Here is a 17,617-nt window from a genome sequence, read left to right as displayed (position 1 = left end):
GGGGCCGCACAGCAGTCACGGGAAGATGTGCGACCGCGATCAAGCATTGAGCGCGCCTCGGCTAGCCGTTGTGCGCCAATGTAAAATATCTGGTGGTCCACCAGAGTTGGGGCGTTTTGCGTTTGGCTACAACGACCCGGGGAATCGGTGTCGGCGGGCGCGCTGATTTTTTTTTTAAGCGCAAGGGGTAAGCGCAAAGGCTAACGTTCGTCAGGAGTTACTTCACTCGTCGGTTGGTATCGGCGCTGTATGCGCAGAGGTGGAATTGTTTGTTTATATTTTTTTTTTTCACTCTCTGCGCGCGATTTTTGGGATTGGGCACTTTGTACGGGAGTAAGGACGGGCCCAGGAGGCCGGTTATCGCGGAGGTGAGGGCCTTATCGTGATCTACTACTCGGTGTTGCTTTTTTCGGCGGAGGAATTTTTAGCTGGCGTGGCTAGCGATTCCGCCTCCACCTTCCCTCCGGAACGGTTTCATTCAGAGCCTTCCTTGGATGGGACGGTTCACGGACTGGTGGAACTGTAGTGTCAAGAGTTGAGGTACCTCCGACACCCAGGGAGGTGATAATAGGGTGGCTAACATGACCCGGCTGGCATTGCGGTAAGTTTATACTCTTCTTTTACAATATTTTTTGACGATTTTCAACCCGCGATATTTTCCCTTTTTCCTCCCCCGTGAAATTCCACTTTTTGGAAATTTTTACGGCCGCAGTCGAGTCGCGGACTCGCTCGGTTCCTTCGGGATCCGAATAAAAAAGTTTAATGCTAACTTCAAGGACGGAATAGGCACTGGTGGACCGTCGATGAGTTTCGGGCTCCTGGGGATTCCTAGAAGGGCCCCGCGGTTACTTTTATTTCGGCTATTTGCAGTCTCCTGGTTTGGTTTATTTTCATCCCGACCCTTTACGAGTTGGATCAACCTTATATCGTCTTTTTAGTCCGTCTCTTTGGCGTTCCCTTCTTCCTGGGGCCAGTCTTTTCATCCGTACGGGCGCGCAACGCGAGATCGTGCGCCCGACGGCCGCGGGTTTTCGATCGTCATCGATAAATTTCGGGGGACAACTGTTTCTTCGGGGGCTTTTTTTTATTTCCAGGCTTGAGCTTGTGAATTGTACTGTGTCTGTTGTCGGGCGGTTGTCGGTGTATTTTCTACATGATCATTCGATCTAGATAAGTCCGAATAATCGCGATCGGAGGAGTGAGAATCGAATGAGAACTCGCGTCAGTCGAATTACTGACGCGACTGCTAAAGTTATAAGTAAAAATAAATGTTTGTTTTTTATTTGTGAATTCCAATTCAAATAAGTGGCAGCTGTATCAGGTACAGAACTGCGAAATATAGTGCCTCAAAAATATCTCGCGAATATAATTTTATATTCCATTTAATTTTTTTAATTTTCAGTTAAAAATGTTGTTCTGTAATTTTTCATTGCAGATTCGTCGCAACCGTGGTCTGCCTGTCCGTCGTCGTCACAGGGGTACGTAAAATCATAGAATAAAACCTTCCTAGTGGTCGTTAATTCTGGGCCCTTAAAAAAAACCTACGTACATCAACAAACAAAACGAAATGGGGCCAAACGTCTAAAGATCTCGTCTCTTTATTTTTACTTGAATCGGACGACGACGTAACCCATGTGCGTCTGCATCTTCCTCACATCTCGCACTTTCTTCATCTCCCACATCTATTCTCCCTCCATCCACCACTTCCTCTCCCTCTTCGGACCCTTCGCCCCCACTTCTTCCCCCTCCAAACAAACGCAATTCAATCGCATTATTATTTTTGTGCACTCGTAATTCTTCAGCTGGTGTCGACGCACACGCCTGCGGTGATTGAAAATCACGAGAACTTTCACTTTTAATTTATTTATCGAGACTTTTTTGCATTGAAAGTTACTTGACTTGGAGATTAAAAATAGGAAGTGATGAATGGCGTTATAATATCACTGGAAAATTCAGTAAATCTGGAAGCGGATTTTTCTTATCGCACGCACGACTTCGGGACTTATTTTTTGCCCCAAAAAAATTTTAAAAAAATACTTTGAATATTTTTGCAATACTAGCGCGTGACTCTGCGAAGAAATAATTTTTCAATCGCCTACTTAACACGATTTTCAATCCATTGAATTTTTTTCAGCCTCGCGATGTTTTTAAATTTCCCTCAATGTTTTTGAATCAAAAAATCAGATTAAAAATTGAATAAAAACAAATTGACTCGAAAACTCACATTTTGGATAATACTGGGACACCCGGAGCTCTTTGCCATGACATTATTTGCGATTTTAAATACAATCGAGGCGTGAAATGCGCAAAATTGTCCTCTCCAGGGGTTAAGGAAGAAAATGATCAATTTGAGAATTTTCTCTCCGATAAAAACGCAAAAAAGACGAAAAAAATTGACAGATTTTTGGTGGAATGAGCTCATTCGGTGCGTGATGACTGGAATACACAAGTACACCGGCTGAACGCCGGCCGATTGAGGCACACGGCGGTCTCCCGGCGTTTAACTTAATACCCCCTGATTACAGTCCTTATTGCATGGTATAAACTTTGAGCACGTGGGACAGACATCACTCTTGCGCACAACGCGTGTTCATGTATTTAATACAAGCGTTTACCTGTTAGACTTTATGTAGACTCAACAGTTGGAGCATCGGGATGGTCTGGAGTAGTGAAGAACTGACGCACTTGCTTTAAGCTTTTATTTTTTCTCGTTGGAGGTGAAGTGCTGAAACATGAGATTTTTTTTAACGTTTACGATAAAAAATTCTCTTTTATATTTTCTCGTGTCGTCTCATTATGGACACACTCATTGACTCTGCAAATAGTACATGAAAAATTGAGTTGTGTTATGATATCATCATTCACTTACCCAAATTCTCCTACAATTTCCAGAAGATCACGATATTTTTCTTGCGATTAGCACAGCATTAGTCCACAATGCACGAATTTATTCTGTAATTTGTTAGAAATATTTCATCTTTGTTAAATAATATCTCATCTAATTTTACACAAGTCACTCATTATTTATTCTCAACCAAAAAATAATTAATTTTACATATAAAAAATTTCCGAAACTTACCAAACGAAGGGGTAATTTCCTCCAAAGAATTCGTTTCCTGCAGAGTCCATTCCACTTTCCTCTCAAAAATTATGAATGAGTCTGATGAAAGACAGTTTTGACTCATTCCAGAGCCCATTTGGTTCGCCCAATTTCCCCCCTCGTATCTTCATCCCGAGTTATTTCTTGACTCCCCATCGGCCAACCGATTCTCGCGCACATGTGCCAGAGGATACCTGTTTCATCGGCAACACATCTCCACAGCTCTCTCACACCGTTGCATCCACGCGTGTATTAACGAGTGGGATTTAAAATACCGGGACAGAAGTCGTGGAGTTCATGGGGATACCAGACCCGTTCGCCAATCTCCTCGTCCAGTATTTTCCTCCTGTTTTGTTTGGGATGAATCCTCGTGACGAGGAAGGGCGGCATTTCTCGCACACCACCTCTCACTCCTCTCCACTGTGCCCTAGTGCAGCGTCTTCCAGTCGGAAGTGTTTCCTTTTAAGATCATAACCACCCGATGCATCACGATGAGCGCATCATCTCGCCTCGAGGATCGTAGTTCGCCTGGAATGAGGATCGAGTTTATGATTCAGAGAGAGAAAAAAAATCATTCTCAAGGACATCAGACCGATTTACACGAGGACTGACATTTTGGATTTAAATCAGACCTTCAGAGGGTGAAGTGTGGGATAAAATGACACTCACTCCTTTTTTAGGTCAGGGATTTGCAAAAATTAATAATCAGCTGAGTAATTAAACATAAATTGGCTCTGCACTCGCTGAAGGCTGAAGACACGTTGAACGATAATTTTGCACGAGCGAAATATTCCCTGCGATTACGTGGAGTTGATTTAAATTGATCCGATTTCCGTGATCATAACCGATCGCGTGGGACATTATTGGCGAGACACCCGTTCGCCCACTGAGCTTTCTATGGAGTTTGTGACACGCGAGTGTTAACATTGTTATGAGTTTTACGTTGGTTTATTCGCGCTCGACTGAGTCATTTGCAAGAATAGTTTTAATGCCGATTTTCGTTGGATTTGGGGTCGAGGTGACGATTTTCATTGTTTTGCAGATCCCTTGATTAATATTCATGAAGCGACTGCACGTGAATCATCGATTATTGATGATTTAGAATAGTCATAAAAGGTTCGATTGATCGATTACATATTATATACTTATGTGTACATATTGACAAAAAATTCCAATCGGATTTTGGTTTAGGAGGAGAAGAAATATTTTATGGAATTCTCTGATGAGAATTTCCTTTCCATTTAAGCTGCACTCATCGCATTATTTTTTTTCCAACTCGGGAAGAGGTGGTACCCCCCCCCCCCATATTGAGCTGCATACACAGCTTAATTGCGTAATATCGTTAAAACGACGGCGGTAAAGCGACGAAGAAGTGACGATAAAAGGGAGAATTCTTGAACCGTTGCGGGAAGATATTTCGTATCTAGATTGCGAGAACTGGGTTAACGCTTAACAACAATCAAATCTCCCAATAATCTCCAACAAAAAGTTGTTAAACATGAGAGAATGTTAAATGCAGTCACATTTGAATCAATAAAATAACTGCAAGCTCACTGGGTTATCCAGATGTTGAAAATGATATTTCGTTGTTAACCGAGTGTCGCGTTGAGATCACTTTGGCAATTTTGCAGAATGAGCTGAGTCCGGGAGTGAGATAACCGATTCATGCTCTAGATTTTCCTCATCATCGTCTCATTTACTCGTCCCTTACGTCATCTTACGCGTTTGGATTACGCAAGGTCGAGACCTTCCCCCCGATTAACCGCGCAATCGTTGACAATAAGTGGATGAAGGAGATGAAGATGTGGGATATGTGGAATGGGCTTTATTGGTGGGGCACTTGGGGTGGAATCTGCGTTATCAACGCGATGATTTGAGATAAAAAATCCAATACCGAAAAAATGAAATTCCGAAAATACATATGTATTTTTAAATTATTTTGTAATTAAAAAAAATATCTAATAATGTTTTCTAATGTTCAATTATTGAGAAAGTTTCATCGTAGTTTAATGATAATTGATACGACAGATGAAAATTATGGTCAAGTGATAACTTTGGGAGGATTTTGTAGTTCTACGCTGTTGGACAATGAAAATAATTTTCCACTTGTTTGACAATTAATTTGTTAATCCGTATTTTTTCGTAGGAACGCAATAGCACAGCGTGGATACGAAGTGGTAGAGTTCGCGGTGTGAGAGAGACAAATGAGAGGGAACGAGGAGATATTGCATCGGACCCTGGAGACACAGCACCCAGTTCTTGGGACGATGGAGGTATATTTTCAAAATTCAATAAAATATAAATAAAATCTACTGACAGCGTGTCATCAAGCAAACATATCACAATCGAAATTATGTTAATGTGTTTCGCTGCATCCCTTCTTTGTAAGAAATTGCAATTAGGGGTGAATGTGGTTGTGCCGGAGTGTCTCGTTCATATATCACGTTCCTATTCCAGGATCATACGATGATTCCTTGAGGAGTTCGGTTTATAACCGAGGAGATCCCGGTTATGGCTATGACAGCTCTAAGGATCGCAATCGCTACGATGGAAACCGTGGAGGTGATGGTTCTGGCCAATCCTACGGAGGCCAGCGAGGTTACGATAGTTCAGGACAATCGTACGGTGGTCAGGGTGGTCAGACAGGGTACGGTGGTGGTTACGATCAGCGTAGAGGTGATGGCTATAGCCAGGGAGGAAGGGATGAGTACAGTCAGGGGGGAAGGGATGGTTACAGCCAGGGAGGAAGGGATGATTATAACCACGGAGGAAGGGATGGTTACGACCAGGGAAGAAGGGATGATTATAATCAAGGAGGAAGGGATGGTTACAATCAGGGAGGAGACGGCTACCATCAGGGTGGATACGGCCAGGGCGCTGAAAACAGATCAAGGTCAGGTACGGGGTCGGGGTATGGTCAGTATCCGGACAGCTATCAGGTGTATCCAGTACCTGGTGACAGGACTTCAAAGAACTGCACTGGCACCGGCTGTTGTGCCCCCAAGTGCTTCGCTGAGAAAGGATCGAGAGGGCCTCCTGGAATCATTGGTCCCGCCGGGCCCAAGGGACAGATCGGTTTCCCTGGTGCTGAAGGACTGCTGGGACCGAAGGGAGAGAAGGGAGATCCGGGCCCCCAGGGACCTATTGGAATCAAGGGTGACAGAGTAAGGATAAAGCTGTATAAATTTATAATAACATTCCATTAGATTAACAATCTACTAGTGCTAAATTTATCTATAACTTACCTGTCATTTTTATTGCTGTGATGTCAATCGCACTTCACTCACATTTCCTACATTTTTTGTTAACAAAATCGAGGTCTTAACGAAAAGAAAAGCTCTTGAAAATGATAATATGGCGTGTAAAATTTTGCTGTGATCCAGGAAATGCCATTTTCACGTGTGTCGAGCCATTTGGGTTCACCCTGGGATCGATTTCTCATAAAATTGTGAATAACAATTAACCGATTCCACATCCGGGACGTGGTCCTGTGGTGGACAATGTATTGAATACAAATTGCTGATAAAAGGGTCATAATAACATGGCCATTCCGTCGTTACCAAACATTTAGTAACTTTTTTTATCGAATGATTGAAATTATTTGTTGATGAGATGATAAAAGTGGATCGTTGAATTATTATAAACATTTCCGTTGATGTTCCTTTGAAGAACTGCAAAAAATCAACGCACTCTTTATGTTGATCCAGGTAAATCATCAGCATCTCGAGTTGTTAATGAAAAACTAATTATTTTGGTATAGGGTGCGATGGGTTTCCCAGGATACCCCGGAATCGCTGGTGTTCCTGGCGTTCAAGGCTACCCTGGAGCACCTGGTATGCCTGGAAGAGACGGTTGCAATGGAACTGACGTAAGTACTAACACCAATTTATGAATCGTGGGTCAAGGGCGAGTGTAGTCTAGAGACATGTGCAAAATTACCCCCATATTGCACCTCTAGGGAGAAGCCGGACGTCCTGGAGTCCCTGGAGAGCCCGGACCTCGAGGTTATCGAGGGGGTACAGGGCCCAAAGGAGACAAGGGTGTGGCAGCGTACGCAGGAAAATTCTCTGATGGACAGAAAGGAGAGCCCGGTCTTGACGGAGTCAGAGGACCACCAGGACAACCTGGACCACAAGGTCCACACGGTTTCCCAGGTCCCAAGGGTGATCGTGGACTAGTCGTGAGTATTTTCCACCCCCAAAATTGTCCCTCGAAAGGACAATTATTAAATTCAAAGCCCCCGGGAGGCGATTCCTCATTAGTCATCCAGTATTCATGATGTCATCTAGGATTTAATTTTTATTCTCAGGGCCCTCCAGGAGCCCCAGGACCGAAAGGAACAAAGGGCAACATGGGCTTAGGATTCGAGGGGCTTAAAGGTGATAAAGGTCTGAAAGGAGAACCCGGTCCTCCCGGTAGAGAGCCGGACTTTCCACCGTTTACAGGTACAACGAGTTCAGTTGGACCTACTGGTGAACCAGGACAAAAAGGAGACAAGGTAAGGACCATTGATTGGGACAAAGTGCTTCCTGCAAGTGAAGACAGCAATTCATACTATTGAAATTGATCGTTTCAATTTTTAGGGAGATCAAGGATTTGATGGGGCGAAAGGAGAAATTGGTTTCCCAGGAGATGGTGGAGTACCTGGTTCTCATGGTGGTAAGGGAGAAAAAGGTCTTCCTGGAGCCCCTGGAATCCGAGTGAGTATATTCGATTTTAGTAGGTTCATTGGGGACGAAGCAATGGGTGATGGAGTAATGATGACTTATTTCAGGGGAGAGATGGTTTCTCCGGCCCTCCCGGGCCCCCAGGACGCAAGGGAGACCGTGGTATCGACGGATTAGATGGATTGCCAGGTAGACATGGACAAAAGGGAGAGCCCGGACTTGATGGGCCTTCTGGTGTTACTGGTCTGCGTGGACCTCCTGGGCCACCAGGGGTAAGTAAATATTACTTTGAAGAATAAAGGTAATTCATGAGTTTTATGATGAGTCCCAAGATGTGAGAATGGTTGAATTGTACCTCTAGGGCGGTAAAGGACAACCAGGGCCACCGGGCCCAATTGGACCCAGAGGATTTCCAGGGCCAGTAGGGCCTAGAGGCTTGGACGGTTATCCTGGAGAACCCGGGCCACGTGGACCCATCGGTTTAACTGGTGGTCCTGGCTTAGCTGGGATTCCTGGAGCTGAGGGAGCACCTGGTGATAAAGGTAGTGCCCAAACTCATTCTATTTTTATTTGGAACGAATGGTGGACTTCGATCATTGTTTATTGGAATGTTTCTGGTCGTTAGGAGTGAAAGGAGAGCCCGGGCTAACGGGATTCCCCGGTGAGGGTGGACCCAGAGGATTCGATGGTCCTCCAGGACCCGCTGGGCCTCGGGGGCCTCAAGGAGACAAGGGATTCTCCATTATTGTAAGTGATAAAGGTGTCAATTTTTTCTTGAACTCAGTTCCAGTCACAAATTCATCAACATCGAGTCCTGATAATGTTCTAGGGACCAAAAGGAATGGACGGATCTCGAGGTTTGGACGGTGCAAAGGGTCAGAAAGGAGAACGGGGTTACGTAGGAGTTCGTGGACGACCTGGAGACTCTTTAGATGGCATTCCCGGTGCTCCAGGTGTTCCTGGGTTACCTGGAGAAGCTGGACTTCCAGGTAGAGAGGGAACTCCCGGTTTTCCAGGTGAACCCGGTGAGAAAGGAGACGTTGGAGGTCGCTGTTCAGACTGTATACCCGGATACCCTGGTGCTAAGGGTGATCGAGGATCTGATGGAACACCGGGATTGGCAGGACCGAGGGGACCGCCTGGAGAGAGGGGATATCCAGGAGAAGCTGGAGCTGATGGATTACCGGGGCAGACTGGACCCCCTGGACCAACCGGAAAGGATGGAATTAATGGAGCTCCTGGACCACAGGGTGAGCCTGGTGCACCTGCATTCATCACAGAGAGCATGTTAAAACTGGACAAGGGTGACAAGGGAGTGCGTGGAGAGCCTGGAAGACCTGGGCCAGTTGGACCAGAGGGACCCATTGGAGAGAAAGGAAGACCTGGATTTGAAGGATTCCCGGGTCTAAAAGGACAGCCGGTATGATACTTTGATTTAATAATAAGAATTGCCACGTCCATTATTCGATCTGATTGGTTCCATGTACCTATTCCTAGGGTGATCGGGGATTCCCAGGACAAGATGGAACTCCCGGTAGACCTGGAGTACCTGGACGTAAAGGAGACAAAGGATCGAGTATCAAGGGTGAAGCCGGTTTAGCTGGGCGCGATGGATATTCGGGACCCAAAGGAGATCCTGGACCTTATGGCGAGAAAGGAGAACCAGGTACGACACGAAGGACATTTAGACTCGAGGTAATAAAGACTGTACTCATTGTTAAATTTTTTTCGTAGGTCAATGTCCACCAGTTAACTTGGAGGAAGGTCTCAAGGGAGATCGCGGGGCTCCTGGACAGAAGGGAGAACCCGGACCTCCTGGACGTGATGGACTACCTGGAGACAAAGGTCTTCAAGGATTTGTGGTAAGTGAAATACTCTCAGCGCTAAAAAAATCGGGATCGGATTCAAAAAGCTTTCTAACTGGTTCAGCCTCTGATAATGACAAAGGGTGATTTTTTTTCTATTGACTTGAAGAACTAAGCTGATTGATTTGGTAGGGACTGCAAGGAACTATCGGACCAATTGGTGCTCCAGGGCCTGTTGGGCCTCGTGGATTACCAGGGCCACGTGGGGACAAAGGAGATATTGGACCGATGGGATTCCCCGGTGAACCTGGTAGAGAAGGACCACGAGGATTCCCCGGTATACCAGCGCCGAAAGGAGAGAAGGGAGAACCGGGATTGTCGATGAAAGGAAGTCAAGGGTTGGCTGGGCCACCTGGTGAAAAGGGAGAACAAGGTTTACCTGGACCACCAGGCAAAGAAGGAGCTCCTGGATATCCTGGATTGCCTGGATTCAATGGAGAGAAAGGTTTGGAAGCCAAAATAAATTTTGAATCGCTACCATCCGTTGATTGAAGAATTGTGTTTTCCGATGATCGATACCATCGATTCATTACCGATTACAATATAATTTTGTAACATTAAATTCGCGAATATCCTTTTACTTTTCAATATCGACAGGCAACTTGATAGAAATTAACATTACTCCCTCGTGATGATACTCAGGTGACATCGGTAGTCCTGGAATCAACGGGCTCCCAGGTGCCCCAGGTGAGAAAGGAGACACTGGATTGATAGGGCCCCCCGGACCGCCAGGAGTAGCAGGCCTATCAGGCGCTGACGGCCCTAAGGGTGAACCTGGTCTCACTGGTGAACCCGGGCGAGCTGGTTTCCCCGGATTCCCAGGTGTCAAAGGAGACAGAGGCGAGCCTGGTATCGATGGACCAAAAGGTTATCCGGGACGTAGGGGAATCCCCGGAGTTTCGGGACGACCGGGTCTAGACGGGCCGAGTGGACCGAAGGTGAGTTCAACATTTTTGCAACAAAATTCTCTAATTAAAAATAAAGTTCTTCTCAAACAAATTCTTCTCTGAATGAAGGGTGAACAAGGTGAGAAAGGTTTACCAGGTTTCCCTGGTCTCCCTGGAATGGAAGGTACGCCCGGTAGACCTGGTGTTCCAGGACCAAAGGGTGATCGTGGATTCGAAGGTTCTCCTGGACTGCCGGGATCAATCGGCTTAAATGGACTCAAAGGAGATCGTGGTGCGCCCGGATTCCCCGGGAGAAAAGGTGAACCTGGCAGTGTATCTGACAAGGGACAGAAGGGAGAGCCTGGAATGCCTGGAATTCGTGGGCCAACAGGTCTACCTGGGAGAGAAGGAGTTGATGGGGAAAAGGGAGAAGCTGGTAGACCCGGCTTTGCTCGTGACGGATTGCCGGGACTGAAGGGAGAACCTGGTGAGCGTGGACTGGATGGGTTGCCGGGATTGCAAGGAGAAAAGGGAGACACTGGGGTACACGGATTCCCGGGTATGAAGGGTGACAGAGGATTCCCGGGACTCTACGGTGAAGCTGGTAAACCTGGCTTGGAAGGACTTCCTGGAATACCCGGTGACATTGGACCACAAGGTCCACCTGGTTATCCTGGACTCAATGGAGAAATTGGACAGCCTGGTAGACCTGGCTTGGATGGAGTCAAGGGTGACGCTGGACCTCAGGGACTGGATGGATTGCCTGGAGTGCCTGGACCTTTTGGCGAGAAGGGAGATCGTGGTCCTCCTGGTCTCACTATCAACATCAAGGGTGAGAAGGGAGAGCCTGGATTACCAGGAACCCATGGGGCGGATGGAGAAAAGGGAGATCGCGGATATGACGGACCGCCTGGGTTCGATGGACAGAAAGGAGAGAGGGGCGCACCTGGACCCATGGGCAATCCAGGAGCCACTGGTGCACCTGGACCCAAAGGTAAAGGGCAGTTTCGTTTAACTGATTTTCTGTAAACATATGTAAAGTGGGTGCGCTATTATACTTCGGAAAAAACGATCGGGAGATAATGAGTTATGAAAATCTTGACCTAAATATTGTACAACTCTTGAGCAAAAGAAATTGCAATCAAGTGGCTCATTACCTACTTTAGCGTCTCATTTTCTCTCACAAGTAATCTAGATTTATTCAAGAGCGAAGGTACGGTTACACTGACTCAAGCGTTATTTCACTCTCCTAACAAGACCTTCAACAAGCTTTTCAATTTCCTACTTCAAATACGCTTTACTTCAGAGAAAGTATATCGCCATTAACTTTTCATGATTCCCTCCCAAGGATAAGTGAACTTCAATGAAGTTTTTTTTCTGTCTGAATATAATAGCGCTTATTTTAAAGTCGATCATTCACGTAATGCGCATCGATTTTCGCGATGAAGATGACGTTCTGATTGATCTGTTAAATATACGACAATCGGGTTCGTTCCCATCCGGTCCTGACATCTCTTTCATGTCAATATTCTCTTTCCCATCCACTTTCTCCAGGCGATCATGGACCTACTGGCGCTCCTGGCGGCCCCGGCCAAACGGTGAAGGGAGAAAAGGGTCTCCCAGGGCTTCTCGGCAAGCACGGACGCGATGGATTCCCCGGAATTGCAGGAGAAAAGGGAGAACCAGGTTTCCCAGGTCTGCCAGGACCCAAAGGAGACGCTGGAACGTGGGGATCACCTGGACTTCAAGGCGAGAAGGGCGAGCCCGGGCCGATAGGTCCAGAAGGACTTCCCGGACGAAGTGGCGAACCAGGATTCGAGGGTGCTCCAGGAGTTCCTGGAGACAGAGGACCCAAGGGAGATCAAGGACCTCCAGGATTGTTCGGAGGAGTTGGACAGAAGGGAGATCGTGGACTTTCAGGTAATTCAACCTTTACATTTTTCTGCTAACATTTTAACTCCTTTATCGCCAGTAACTGATCGATCCATTTGATTTTCCGTAGGACCACCGGGTCTGAATGGTATACCGGGTGAAAAAGGTGACAGAGGATTCGACAGTTCGCCTGGTGCGCCAGGTTTTCCGGGAGAGAAGGGAGACCGAGGATATCCTGGGCCAATTGGATTGATGGGAGCTATTGGTTACGTCGGTATCAAGGGAGATAAGGGTGATGAGTGTATCGAGCCTCCAATGGGACCAAAGGGCGATCGGGGCTATCCAGGTAACATATCTACTCTAAAATTACCAATTTACTTAATTAGACCTCTCTGTATTGCCCCATTCTCCAGACGAAACAAATACTTCTGTCTTCATCACTACATGGCCAACTCTCTTCGCATAAATTCCGTAAAAAGAGGCCTCATGAATTATCATATTTAATTATCAAACTGTTTATATTCTAAATCCTGTGAATGCGAAATTCCATTCACCTCTGCGTTAAACCGCTCCAGTTCATCGATTTGCATGAACGACAAAGAAACAATGCACCTCGAGAGCTCACAGGCTCTGTTTGATTTGCCTGAAGATACAATGGGGTTCCTTAGTAACCGTAAGACGATTAACGTGAACAGTGCTCAAACGGAATATTAACAAGACTGTGAAAACCCTTAATTATACTAATTTAAATAGTTCAAAGTGAAAAGATAGACGTCCCGAGATAATATGTTCATAAAATTGTACTGAAGATGAACAGAAAATTTTCATCTTCAAGTTTTCCATTATCGCGAAGTCCTTTTTCGCTCCGTCAAATTATTGATCCGCTGGGCCAAGTACTTCTGTGGTAGACTAGCACATCAACACGTGTAACTTATTGATTCAAATGACCTTTAGATTCCGTCCACAAACGAGTAGATATCCCCGACGAAAATGTGAATTTTTTCAGGACCTCCTGGAGCCCCTGGTCAACCCGGTGAGAAGGGAATGGAGGGTCCCCCAGGTTTCCCAGGTACTCCTGGTCCCAAGGGAGTAGCTGGATATTCAGGGGCACCTGGTCAGCCAGGTCTACCTGGTCTAGCAGGACCAGTTGGTCCTCCGGGACTTCCAGGTCTCCAGGGGCCTACTGGTATTCCAGGAGCCAGAGGAGAGCCAGGAGCTTCTTGTGAACAGGCTTCCGACTATCTCACCGGCATTCTCCTGGTCAGACACAGCCAGACCCAAAACCTACCCTACTGCGAACCCGGTCATATTAAACTCTGGGAGGGGTACAGTCTTCTGTACACAGACGGAGATGAGAGAGCACATTCTCAAGATCTAGGTAAATATCAGCATGTTTGCTTCAACGCCCTACCATGATTCACTTGCAACATTCAGAGATTAATTGAGAATTTTCCGAGATCGTCTAAAGTGATTTGGGGAAGTCGTCGGAGACGAGGAAAAAATTGAAAATTTCACGAGAGAAATATTCAAACTTCTCCAATAATTAAAGAGGCATCGAATGGATGAAAAAGCAATCAATCTGATGAATAAAATCAAGTCCCAGCTTCATGATAACATGACTATTCCCCCGCCAAGGTCACGGTAGACCTAAAAAATTCTAGCAGTTGATGGAATCGGCTTGATCCTTCGAATTAAAACGTTAATTCTTGTGTTGTTGCATAAATTGAACATCTTTTAAACAGGTTATGCTGGCTCGTGTGTAAGGAAATTCTCTACTATGCCTTTCCTCTTCTGCGACGTCAACAACGTGTGCCATTACGCCAGCCGAAATGACCGTTCTTATTGGCTGTCTACCAATAGTCCGATACCGATGATGCCCGTGGAAGAAACGGGTATCGAGGAGTACATCTCTAGGTGGGTTATCGTTTTACTAGTCGATGAAGGGATCTACGAATTTACGGGGCAGATATGACGATATTAATAATCTGGGGGAAGCTTCCTGGTGATTTTTAGTGAAATTGAAAATTTTTATACGAAATTCACGGTTTTATAAAGATCGAGATAAGGACTTATCGCGTTTATAGCGTCAAAAGGTCGGAGCTTGCGACCTTCGATTGACCCAATTAAATTTGGCAAATTATTTGTTGACAGGTGCGTCGTTTGTGAAGTACCAGCCAATGTTCTAGCTGTTCACAGTCAATCGCTGAGTATACCAGAGTGCCCCAACGGATGGTCTGGTCTATGGATAGGCTACAGTTTCGTCATGGTACAGGATATTCAAAAACTTTTAAATTCCCCGCAATCTCCGTTTTGCAATCTCATTTCTCGTTCTACCTCAGCCATTACTTCCATTTAATTTTATTTCACTGACGCTTGATTTCAATTTTTTTTTCTCCCTTTCCTTACCTCCTTAGCACACCGGCGCCGGTTCTCAGGGTGGTGGCCAGTCACTATCAAGTCCCGGCTCCTGTCTGGAAGATTTCCGTGCAACCCCCTTCATCGAGTGCAACGGTGCAAAAGGACACTGCCACTACTACGCCAACGAATTCAGCTTCTGGATGGCAACGATCGAGGATAGACAGCAATTCCAGAGGCCTGAAAAACAAACACTCAAAGCTGGTAACCTAAGAAGCCGAATAAGTCGATGCCAAGTTTGTATAAAGAATACGTAAGAGAATATGATACAGCAATTATTGTAAAACAATTTGATATTTCAATTTTTCATTTGAAAATTCAGTGGACAAGTGGTAAAACGTGATAAGTTGAGTTGCCTCTGAGCCGAGCTTTTGTAAGCAATAACTCGGAATCGGAGAGAGATAGGGGAATTGTCGTCAGGACATTTTTTGTAGAACTCAATTCGCCGAACAAAAAAGGTCCTGCTGAAAATATTGCTGTCTTCCCTAGATTCCGGGATATTCATCAAAAACTGGCCAAAAGTCAGAAGTGAGTTATCTCGCTTTAGCACTTCGCTACTGAATTTATAAACAATTTCATTCATGGATTCAACGAATCAGACAGTAGTTCTGGGAGTGGGATTATTGAGGATATTGAGTGAATAAAGAAACTCACTCGGGACAACAATTTTTTTTTCTCGCCTGCAATGTTTTCTCCAGTGCTTTTCTAGCATATCTTTTAGCAAAGTAACCCCCAGTGTTTTATTCTCAGTTTTGAAAGGAGTTCCATTGCGACTCAATTTTCAATACTCACATCGTCTATTCTACTCCAGTGAGTTCATCTTTTTCTCCTTCAACTCATTCCTCGTTAACCCATTCCACTTTTATCTCAACTTGCTGGAAAAAGATACAGAAAGAAAACTTGGTCCTTCACTCATCTCACTACTCTCTCCTCCTCCTCTTCCTCCCACCCCCTCTTTCCGCAAAATGTGGTTTGTTTTTTTTTCCACCTTACATTTTTATAACTATACGACTAAGTGCCTAGCAATACTATTTAGCATGTAAAATAATATATATTTATATCGTTAAATTTGTACGAAGTCAATTAAATGATCAAAATGAAGATGAATTATATGTTTTATTCGGATAATGAGAGATTTTTATGGGATGCGATAATACTACCGACACTGCCGATAATCAATATGGCAAATTTTACATATTGTATATTAATGTAATGAGAAATTTTTAATGAAGAAATTTGTAGCCCAAAATGTACGCGTGAAGCCAAATATTTAAGTACATAGGTATTTTGCTACATAGCCAATAAAAATTATACTTCGAAGACTGTTTTTTTATTTTCCCCTCCAACTGAAACTCATGAGACTCTCGAAAATGAATTGTGCATTCAATTTGATATTCTTTTTGAAAAAAAGGATGGAAGTAGCAGAAGTAATAGTATCGATTAGTCGTTAACGAATAGAGAAAGCTCATTAGGCGAATGGAATTGCTTTCGGTCGAATAGACCAGCAGCGGAGGCCATTCGATTCTCCGAATAATTCGAACATGAGTGGCAACCGTAGATTCAGTCATTACCGTATGTTGATTAATGCTGTTTTTTTCACTCTGATGTATCAGTAACACAATAAACGGGATTATTTGCGCAGTAAACAGTGCGATAACAATAATTAGCATTTGAATTCTCGCCTCATGCAGTTGGTTGTGAACGACGAATATTGTTGAAATGCTAATCTATTGTGAACAAGGATACCTAGTCTTGATCCTTCCACTGGTTTTTTCCATCTGTTCTATTTTCTATTTTTCAACTGATCAATCTTTTTTCTTCATTTTACCCTGATTTAAAGTTGTGAACGCCTACTGTACACGTTGTTGCATGAAAACGAGTTTTTTTTCTTTATTAGAACGTTCAGGATTTAGTAGACTCTTGATGGTTTATTTTCTGGTGCACTTGGAGATTGATTTGATGGAAAAAAAAATCAATTTTCGACTTCACTTGTTAAATTATGTTTAAACCAATTGAAGACACGTTAATATGATAATAAAACGAGGAATTCTGAGATTATAATGAATTCCTTCTCCTGATTATTTGAATAATAATTTTTTTTGTCTAAAAAATATTTCCACTCTAAAAATATCCCTGAAGTCCTCCAACAACTAATTTTCGTATAAAATCGCTGGATTCTCTTTTGCAATTCCCGTTCTCCACCAAAAAATCCACAATAATCCGTATTGCTGAAAACGTGGAAAGTTTAAACCATACGAAACCAGTCCCCCGTCAGAATCAAAATATAAAAAATATCCCCCCGATCCATCGTCATTCCCCGCCTCCAAAAAATATGACTCCACAGTGGAAACTTTTGCAAAGTTGAAAATCTTGTTTTCTTCGACTATATGTATACATTTGCATGGCGAAGAGATGGAAAGTAGACTCACCTCCAGTGGAGGGAGCTGTCTCCATCAGAGAAAGATAAACCCTTGCGATACAAGCGAGAACAGGACAGGAATAGAATGAAAGAAAAAAAAATATATCGTTGACGGCCTTTGCGGTGAGACACCCGCGTCTCTTTAATGTTTTGATTCGAGTCAGATAAATCTTCAGGTGACATTCGCCGGTGGTATCCGAGCGTGTGCCATCTCCGAAAGATTAATCACAAAACAAATCATTTTACCTCATTTAACAGCATTATTTTGCCTACAAACAACTGCATTGACACTGACGCACCGAGTAAATACGACTATAGCACCTCTCGAAGGTGTGTTAATTAATGAATATTATTTTTCTCGCATAATCCAACGAGAATATTCACGTCAGCCA

The 17,617-nt window shown here is 44.4% G+C and overlaps 1 protein-coding gene across 1 annotated transcript; it reads left to right on the top strand.

The window, feature by feature from the left end:
• The first annotated feature begins 124 nt into the window (after positions 1-124).
• Positions 125-16,126, top strand: LOC135166229 (collagen alpha-1(IV) chain). The gene is made up of 23 exons (XM_064128309.1): positions 125-601; positions 1,436-1,478; positions 5,247-5,373; positions 5,558-6,264; positions 6,861-6,968; positions 7,059-7,280; positions 7,410-7,598; positions 7,684-7,800; positions 7,875-8,039; positions 8,129-8,309; positions 8,393-8,514; positions 8,597-9,187; positions 9,265-9,433; positions 9,502-9,629; positions 9,765-10,077; positions 10,275-10,570; positions 10,649-11,513; positions 12,074-12,439; positions 12,522-12,737; positions 13,398-13,769; positions 14,134-14,305; positions 14,543-14,657; positions 14,806-16,126. Exons 1-23 carry the CDS (start codon positions 582-584, stop codon positions 15,061-15,063), a joined length of 5,862 nt encoding a protein of 1,953 aa, XP_063984379.1. The 5' UTR covers positions 125-581; the 3' UTR covers positions 15,064-16,126.
• Positions 16,127-17,617: the final 1,491 nt, after the last annotated feature.

This window comes from Diachasmimorpha longicaudata, chromosome 9, assembly GCF_034640455.1.
Source record: "Diachasmimorpha longicaudata isolate KC_UGA_2023 chromosome 9, iyDiaLong2, whole genome shotgun sequence".
In the NCBI taxonomy this organism is placed as follows: Eukaryota; Metazoa; Arthropoda; class Insecta; order Hymenoptera; family Braconidae; genus Diachasmimorpha; species Diachasmimorpha longicaudata.
This window is presented reverse-complemented; position numbering and strand designations above follow the sequence as displayed.